The 9,406-nt window shown below is 29.2% G+C and overlaps 2 protein-coding genes across 6 annotated transcripts; both read left to right on the forward strand.

Moving 5' to 3' along the window:
- Positions 1-224: 224 nt before the first annotated feature.
- On the forward strand, positions 225-3,169 carry LOC113873128 (protein phosphatase 1 regulatory subunit INH3). 5 transcript variants are annotated; one of them, XM_027511131.1, is made up of 3 exons: positions 433-616; positions 1,884-1,961; positions 2,458-3,043. In XM_027511131.1, exon 3 carries the CDS (start codon positions 2,586-2,588, stop codon positions 2,934-2,936), a length of 351 nt encoding a protein of 116 aa, XP_027366932.1. In that variant the 5' UTR covers positions 433-616; positions 1,884-1,961; positions 2,458-2,585; the 3' UTR covers positions 2,937-3,043. The 5 variants fall into 5 exon arrangements, 4 of the variants coding, with proteins under 4 accessions (XP_027366924.1, XP_027366932.1, XP_027366948.1 ...); XM_027511140.1 differs by lacking the exon at positions 433-616 and adding an exon at positions 1,467-1,483; XM_027511123.1 differs by lacking the exon at positions 1,884-1,961 and having other exon boundaries at positions 225-616; positions 2,458-3,169.
- Positions 3,170-4,853: 1,684 nt separating this feature from the next.
- On the forward strand, positions 4,854-6,273 carry LOC113873120 (acyl-coenzyme A thioesterase 13-like). The gene is made up of 3 exons (XM_027511111.1): positions 4,854-5,111; positions 5,235-5,381; positions 6,077-6,273. Exons 1-3 carry the CDS (start codon positions 4,923-4,925, stop codon positions 6,218-6,220), a joined length of 480 nt encoding a protein of 159 aa, XP_027366912.1. The 5' UTR covers positions 4,854-4,922; the 3' UTR covers positions 6,221-6,273.
- The last annotated feature ends 3,133 nt before the right edge of the window (positions 6,274-9,406 follow it).

The raw sequence follows: 9,406 nt of genomic DNA on the forward strand, positions 1-9,406 counted from the left end.
AAAATAAAAGATATAAATATAATATAAAAAAATATATATCTAAACTTTAAATTTAGAAAATGAGTAATTTTACAAATATTAAAATTTAATATTTGTTAAATTATATATAATAATTATTTTATTTTAAAAAATGATCGCACTCTAATGCTGTTTACCCGATTAAAAAATGCGAGACGAGGAAGAGAGGTTAAATAGATTGATAGGTTGTAAAATGGGGTTTGGTGAAGGTGGTGCAGTTTTTGTTTGGGGCTGAGGGCTTTTTAAATCGTTTTGGGTTAATTTCGATGCTATGTTTTGTGGTTTGCTGAATCTGTTGTTCGCCTCTTGGCTGCTTCACCTGCGTTTCTTTCCTGCTGCATGCTTTTAGGGCTTTTCCTCTTCGCCCTTTTCACATTCTATTTCCCTTTCTCAAACAACAATACTTAACTCTTCCTCTCAATCTCATTCCTTGCTTTCGCTTTTCTCCCGCAAGAACCCTAATTCCCAAATCCGCCTATCTAAATTACCTACTCTCGCTGCTTCTCTGCATTCTTTGGTCTTTGCTTCTTCTGCTCCTCCATTCCGATTGCAATTTGTTGGTCCTTCGTCTCTCACCTAGTCATCCCTCTCCATTCAGGTATAGATATAGGTTTTCTGATTTCTTAACGTGTTTCTGTTATTCTTTCGTTTGCTTATTTCGTAATTGCTGACAAATTCTTAACACTGTTTGGTTGAATCTAACGTGATACATTTTGTTTTGGGTTTTTTTTTATATGCGTAATTCAGGTTTAGAACAAGTTTAAGTTTCCTGAGAAGTGATACATTTGGTACATGAAATCTATTGGGGTCGTTTGTCATATGCTTAATTCTTTATCTTGGGTGTTCTTAATTCAAGAATGTTTATGGAATATAATTCGTGTTTATCCGTGGTTTTTTTTATTTAGGGTCTCTGTGCATTACCCACGCGGTTTGTGTTAGAAAGATGGCTTTGTTTCAGATTTTGAAATATTCTTTTTGTTCCCCTTCAAGTATGGATTAACTATATTGACAAAATCTCTCGGAGAAAAATGTTAGTTAGGTTTCAATATGGCTTCCCCTTTTCAGTGCTTTCTCCTTGGGTAATGAATTTTGGGGTATTGTTGTTTGATGTGAGAAGATTTGTGGCATTATGTGAGGTTGTTGTTTTCCTTTGGATGTTTGTTTGCTTTGATCTTTTTATATGCTTAATTTGGGCTATTTTTGGTTGTTGTGGTCCATCATCTTGACGATGTTGTTTCTCAATGAAAATAGAAAGCTACTTTTGTGAGTTGATCAGGATTCAGTTTTTCAGAATAATTTGCTTTCATTGCTTCATACACTAATTTTAGGCTCAACAATGTTTTATTTTCTAGTTGAATATGCTTGCTTTAAGTTTTTCCAGAAGATTTAACATGCATTTGACCTGAAATATGAATTTGGACTGAACATACCCGTGATATGTAGACTAAACTTTTATTTGTTTCCGGTCAGATGTGTTGGGTGTATTGGCCTTTCGGGGACTGAGTTCAAGCTGTTGTTTTGGAAGCTTATATGGGTCTTCATGAGACAATTGGTTAGAGAGTAGTAATAAGGACAACCAACACACAATACGATAATTGTGAGTTATGAGCATTAGCTGGATATCAGTACTGCAGTAAATCCATGTATCTTCTACATAATACTCAAAATTAAACCCTTGGTTTCTGTGACATTTTAATTTATGTATAAAGATTTTTATGGGGAATCACTTCTATGTCTGAGCATTAACTTGCTTTTCGTGATATATTTTTGGGTAATCTATAGTTTTATTTGTGGGTCTTTGATTAAGATGCTTAGGGGTTTGATATAAGATGCTTTCCTTTTAATTAAACTTCTGTTGGATGTAGGAATTATAGATTCTTGTTTAGGTTGTATTTGATGGATTATGCATATAATATGAGGCAGTCACACTCAACGAATAGCAGGTGATCGCCCTTTTAAATTATGAGTGATTATAAGTGGATACTGTCTGTTAGTTGGATGTTCGTACAGTCGGGTACAGAGTTCCCGTTTTTGGATGGATATAAATTTGATCCTTTAACTCTTAGCACACCCCTGGCAGTGATCTAATTGTCTTACTAGATAGTGTATCTGAATAATGATGCTTTTTGTTCCTATTTTGATTGCATTTAGTAGTGATGTTTGTGCGTGTTCAGTTCTGATTCTTGCTTGGCAAGTTCCTATCATGTTTTTAGGTCCTTATTTTTATTGAAATCTTTATGCATTTTATTAGGTTCCTATTCACATTCAGAAACTCCTTTTTCATCTTTAGCTTTTTGCTTGCATCCCCTCAAGATGTTTCTCTTCTTTGACTTTAAAATATAGTTTACAGTTAAAAATATTGAAAATAAATAATTTACGCGAGCAGCATATAAAGTTGTCTAACCAAATGTTGGTTATTAATCATTAACATTATTTCAGATTTCCTAGTTGAATTGGATTGAAGGGAAGTAAAGCTGGAACTGAGCAACCTACAGAATTACTCAATCGAGATCCCATAAACTTGCTATATTTGTCTCTCCAATCTCTCGAACTGTAAGAAAACAACCATGGACAGACGCAGAAACACCACCAGGCCTGTGACCTTGTCTTCCACTGCCACCACCACCATAACAATTGGAAATTCTGACCCATCATCCTCTTCTTCTCAGCAAGAACAACAGCAACCAGAAGTACTGTTCCTTCCCCTCAATCGCAAGAAGAAGAAGGTCACATGGAAAGAGGACACTGTAGATAATGAGTTCATGCAGAAGAAGAGCTCCAAGAAGTGTTGTATCTTCCATAAGCAGAAGCCCTTTGATGAAGATGATAGTGATGAGGATGAACATGAATCTGATAAACACCCTCGTGACAGTGGGTTTTGTTGTAAGAATCATGATGAAGCTGGCCCAAGTAGTTAGTGATCCTGATTGAACAGAGCGGTCACTAATGAAATAGGAACATATATTTTGTAGCATATGTGTTTCTAGAATTCAGTCAACCCTAAGTCTGTAAGTGTGAGGAATTATTTACTCATTCAACCCTCGTGACATTGGAAACTGAGGAATGTTCAGTTTAAACTCGTGTAACAAATAATTTCCTTAGTTTATTTTGGAAAACGTTTAATTTATTTAATCTGAGCAATATTAATTAGCAAAACTGTGTTTATATAATAATAATTATTTCAGACCTGAGATTTCTTTTAAGCAACATATTAGAAAAAACAAGTTCCTGAAAACGTTCATAGAAAAATTTATATATAATAAAATTATAATATACTATATTTCTTTACTTTTATATTTCTCATCAGACTTTGTTTGAAAGTTTAGAGCTGAAAGGAGAAAAGAATTTGAAGGGAGAAGGAAGGGATGGGAGAAGGTGGATTAAACTATTTTTTTTTTTTTTTTGGATATTTAATATGAAAAGGAATGGATAGGAGAGTTGATAATATAAATGATATTATTATTTTTTATATTTTTTATTTATATATTTTTATTTTTTTAAAAAAAATATAAAAATTAAATGTTTTAAAATTAATATTTTTTTTATAAATTAAAAAAAAATTCCCATTCTAAAAGTTAATATATTTTAAAAAATTAATTTATTACTATTCTTTTCTGTAATTTTTTTCAAAATATACATAAATTATATATTTTTCTCTTTCTAAAAATTAATATTTTTAAAATTCATATTTCTATTTTTTAATAATTTTAAAAAAAGTTTCACCTTAAAAACTAATAATTTTTAAAAAAATAATTTTTCTTATCTTAAATTAGTCTTTTTTAAAAATTTATTTAAAAAATCTTTTAAATTGAGTAACTTACAAAATTAAGTTTAAGAGGGGTTGAAGGGTTAGAAAAACTCCCTAACCCTCTCCCTCTAAATTAATTAACTTTCAAACAAAAATTAAATTTCACTAACCCCTCCTTTTTTCTTTTCCTTTCCCTTTCACTTTTCTTATCTCCTAAATATAACTCTTAATTAAGCCTTAATATTTTCATCATAAGCAATATTTTTTAATAAAAAATTACATATAATAAAATTTATTAAAATTATAAAATTTAATATGTTAATAGTATTAAATGCTATAATTTTTAATACAAATTTATTTATTAATTTTTTATTGTGATATATATTAAAAAAATAGTTAAACAAATTTAAGAAACTCGAAAAATAAATCAGGAAAGAATTTTAATAAGAAAAGATAAAACATTGAAGTGGATTAATATTTCATCCCTCTCCCATGTAATGTAAACAACTTATAGCATGGTTGTATTTACGTTTAAAAATATCTATAAAGGTAAGTTGATGTTAACACTGTGAATTATAATGTTTACATTAAATTGGTGTGTGCAGATTTTTTAATACAAATTCAAACACACATTTGTATGGGACATCGAAAGGGTCCTGTGTAGGAACTAGGAATGATAAATCATAACGCAGATGTCTAAAATTAAACCACAGCTCATATTGTATCGATGATTTCGAACTCGAAGCATTTGAAAGTGTATTAGTTTCTTATATGAATCAGGAAAATTGAATTTAGACTAGGCAATTAGAGAGTTGTGGGCTATCTCCGTTAGTTTCTTATGCGGGCAGAGTCCCGTTGCAGAGGCACCTGCTCTCGTAGTTCCTTGTTCTGCACAACCTGACCTGTCTCACAAATAAGAACGAATATTGAAATAAAGAAATTAATAAATTCAGTTATATTCCTGCAAAGTATATATATTTTTTATTTAAATTTAAAAAAAAAAATATAAACAAAGTAAATGACAATTAACTTCCAAAACACTAATTAAAAGCAAAAAATATATCAAAAAATTCAATACATATTTTAATCGTAGTGACCAGACCAGCAAATGATGGTTGGTAAAGGGGATGATTGAAAGTCAAAGTAGAGGAAACGAATGACAGAAGGAAGACGAATGGATTTGGATTCTGTGAAGAAATACTTAGAGAAAGGGAGCAAAAACACAAGTGAAGTGGATTCAACGCCTTCAAAGTTCTTGGAATCCTTAATCATGAATGGCCTCAGCGTCGATCTCATCGAACCTGGCCACATCGTTTGCTCCATGAAGATACCACCACGCTTACTAGTACGTATATATAATATATAATCTCCACTTTATTTTTCCTTCATTTGTATCTCCCTAATATAACTTCAATTTAATTTAATTGATGGTTTATATGTTTACCCTTCGCCCACCCCTATATCCAAGAATTCGGGTAATTCCTTGCACGGTGGTGCCACCGCTGCGCTGGTGGATGTGGTGGGCGCAGCCGCCATTCCCTTCGCCGGATATCCACGGAATTCGGGAGTTTCCGTCGAAATCAGCGTCTCGTATTTGGATGCTGTCCATGCCCATGTCAGTATCTATCTTCTACGGCATTATTTTTGTTCTGTTCTATTAGGGTTCCTTTGGTTAAGTTCAACTATTGGAAAGTAGTAAATTTTGTTAAATGTATTTGTTATTCTTTAATATTTATTGTGTATTCAATATTTTATTTAACATAAATATTTACTTTTAAATAATTAACGTTAATTTTATGTTGAGAACAAACTTTTATTTTATTTATTACAAAAAATATAGAAATTTTAATAACGCATAAAAAAAAATAGTGATAAGAATTTAGATAGAGATCCTCCGATGCACCTGTAGTTAGTGTATTTTTTATTAAATGAAAGTGCAAACAAAACACTAACTGAGAATGTAGTTGACCTCAAAACATGAGAAGATCTCAGTCCTAAGAATTTTAGTGTACACTGGAATGGAAAATTAAGAATGCTGATTTTTAAACTTTGATGCTAAAATGTAGCATGTGTTTAGATTTTATAGAGTTAACAAATTTAATTTTTTAAATTTAGTTAAAAAATTCATATTGAATTTTACTAAGAATACTGAACATATATGCCACAATTCATTTAAATTTACTTTTACATAAAATTCACTTTACAATTCAAATTGTAAATGAACCAGACATACATCTGGTAAATAATTTATTTTTATTGTTGTAGAGTTTGATCAAGTTTGATGCTAAAGTTGCTTCAAAATGTTGTTAGGAGGAGATTGAGATCGATGCCAGGGTTCTACGTGTGGGAAAGGCTGTTGCTGTTGTGAGCGTGGAGTTGAGGAAGAAGAAAAGTGGCAAAATTTTTGCTCAAGGGCGTCACACTAAATATCTTGCCCTTGCCAGTAAAATGTAAAAGTCACTAAATCAGCAAATATGTCACTGAAGTAAGCGATTCAGGTTCATATTCAGTGTTAGCTTTCCCCTGCTGATGTTGTAAGAGCTTTTATTTCCACTCCCTCAATTGTTTTTCCTTCTTATTGCCGATGCTATCAGCATTTTTTTTCTCTGTAATTCTTCCCTTCAGGCCTTGGCCTGTCTTTTACCAGAAATAAAATAAAATTTAGTGTTACCTCATCTTCGGGCAATTGGCAATTGTCAAATATGTGCATATGTCACTTCTCATTAAGTTTCCTGATTGGTGCCCACTGTTGTCACATGTGTGTGTGTTACCAACTTGCCTTCAATTATATGAAGTTCATGATCTACTTTTGATAGAAGTTCAATTATATGGTTGTGCATTCTAAAATCTGCATGCCAAGTCACATTATTAAATGAAGAGGCCGTAAGCTTCCTTTCATAGATCTATCTTTAAGTAAAATAAATGGCTCAACATGATAATTAAGTCATAATTTTGTTTTCATTTAATTAATTATTTTTGTAAGCGAAGTTTTTCTCATCTATTATGCTCATAACAATTAATACTTTTACGAAGAGTTAAACTGAAAAACCCTTTAAAATTGCATTAAGGTCAAAATCTACTTTTTGTGCTTTTATTTTTATTTTATAATAATAATAATAATAATAATAATAATAATAATAATAATAATAATAATACAGTATTTCAACATGTGTTTAAGCATAAATGTTAAGAAATTAATAATAAATTTATTAAAGATTATAACATTTAATATTATCAATACATTCAATTGTACAATATTTTATAATTTTTAATAAAAATTTATTGTATGTAAATTTTTATTGTGTATTTTTGATACATATTAAAAAATAAAAATAATAAAATTACAGCTTAATTTTTTATATTTGTAGATTAAATCTTAAAATGTATATTTTTTATAATTTTTTTATGTGTTTAAATACAAGTTCAAAATAAATTTTAATTCAGAAATAAAAATATTTACTATTTCAAAATTATATATAATATTCTATATATATTTATTATGATATTTTAAATTATTTAATAAGATATCTTTATATTTAGATATGAGTTTGTTTTTCTTATTAAACTTAACGATATTAGTAGGGTAGAGTAGTAGTATAAGTTGGTTGGAAAAGGATTTATTCTTTATACAAATACTGGACAATACTAAAAGGTCCAGTTCTGTTTGTTTTTTCTTTTCTTTATTCCTTCTCTCTGCTTTTCCCCTCTCTTCTTCACCAACTTCATATCTCTTCCTTTTTCCTCTTCCTCTTTTTTCTATTAACTTTGTCTTTCCTTCCTACAGTCCTCCAACTCTCTCAAGTCCTCTCCTTCAACCTCCCTCCTCCTCTTGTTTTCTTACAATTTTTTTAAATAATTTCTATTTTTGTTTAAGCACATTGAATTTGTTTAAATGAAAATAGAACATCTAGTTTTTGCATGAAATAGATTCATATTCAAGTTGGTTAGGGGCTTTGTTGGCAGAGGCCTCATAGGTTGTGAAATTATAAGTAGAGGTGGTAATGAGTCAGTGTGTGCGTTATTGGTATGGTGGAGCTTTTACCATGGTTACATTGGGAGCGATGGTTATGGATGGTTTTTCGGTTTGGATAGGCAACACAACCTTTGCCCTCAATCTTACTAAGTTTGTGAAACATAAATTAAGGTGGATTAAAATGAAATCAAAAGAGAATAAGTTGATCTTCAATCTTACCTGATTTCCAATCAAAATCGCCTGTTAATTTTTTGGCTATACTTTAGGTGTTAATTGTTTTTCCACCTGTAGTAAAAATCATGTAAGTAACCTATCATGATTCAAGTTAAGTCATGATTGTTTATGGACCAAAAAGTGTTTGTACTAACTATAATAAATTAAAGAGAATTGATCGTTTGACAAAAATAAATAAAAATAAAAATCAAAGATTTTGTTAGAAGGTTATAAATTTAAATAGGTTCTTTTGTACTCTTAAAATTAATAATAATGCTAAAATGCATTCTTATGTCAAGTAAATTTTTATTTTAATTTTTAAAATGTGCAATGTCATTTAAAATAATCATTTAAAATTTAAAATTTTAAACTTTAATAATTGAGATTATCAATAATCAATGAATTTAGTTTTTATTGTTAAAAAATATTAATAAAATCTTGTTGAAATTATTTAGTTTATTCTTCAAAACTATATCACATCTCGAATATGATGAAGTAGGATAAATTGAGATGATATTTTATAAGTATATAATTATCTTAAATATATTAACATTTCTTTATTTTTTTAATTATTGAAAAAGAACAAAAGAAATATCTTGTTTTTTCTTCAATAATTTCTTGTCTTTAGTAAAATTCATAGATATAAGAAGAAATCATATCAAATAGACATTTTTTTACCATTTTCTTTTATTATTATTATGATATAAAATTATCTCTAATACAAAGAGTATTACATCTTTGATCGTAAAATATTTGTTGTTTGTTGAACTTTGTGAATTACATGAAAGTAAGAAACTCAAATTTGAGGGTCCAAGAGTTTTATAAGACTCTTAACGAAAGAAAATATGAATAAAAGAAATAGTGAAAATTCTTGATCTCTCTTAATTCGAAAATCCAAAATTTGAATATATTTTCTTTAATTGAATCTCCAAAATTGCATTCATTTATCCAAAAGATTTTACTTCAATTAAAATTTGGTTATTCACCATTTATGAGAATTTTCGCTGAGCATTCATGATTGAATGGTTAAAGCACTCAATTCTTAATTAGTGAATTTGTAGGTTTGATTTCTATTTGATACATGCCAATGAGACCCTCTCTCTAATAAGTCTATTGAATTTTTTTTCATTTCATTAGAACTTGATGATCTTTTAACAATACCTTCTAAAGGATGGCTAGTTTGAGATGCTCAAGAACAAAGTTTTATTTTGAAAAAGCATCATCATTATAAGAATGTACACAAGGTAAAAAAAAATTATGACAATTTATTGATATATGGTATACTACAAGTAAATATTTTAGACAAGAAATGGATCATAATTTTAGGATGACCTTATATAATATATTTTTAAGGAGCTAGAGGAAATGCATCTCAAGAACCGAATTAGTACGAAGTGATAATTTATCACATTAAGTGATATCTGAAAGTCTATTTTCAATACATGATATCATTT

This window comes from Abrus precatorius, unplaced genomic scaffold (genome assembly GCF_003935025.1).
Source record: "Abrus precatorius isolate BTA unplaced genomic scaffold, Abrus_2018 Scaffold10, whole genome shotgun sequence".
Classification (NCBI taxonomy): Eukaryota; Viridiplantae; Streptophyta; class Magnoliopsida; order Fabales; family Fabaceae; genus Abrus; species Abrus precatorius.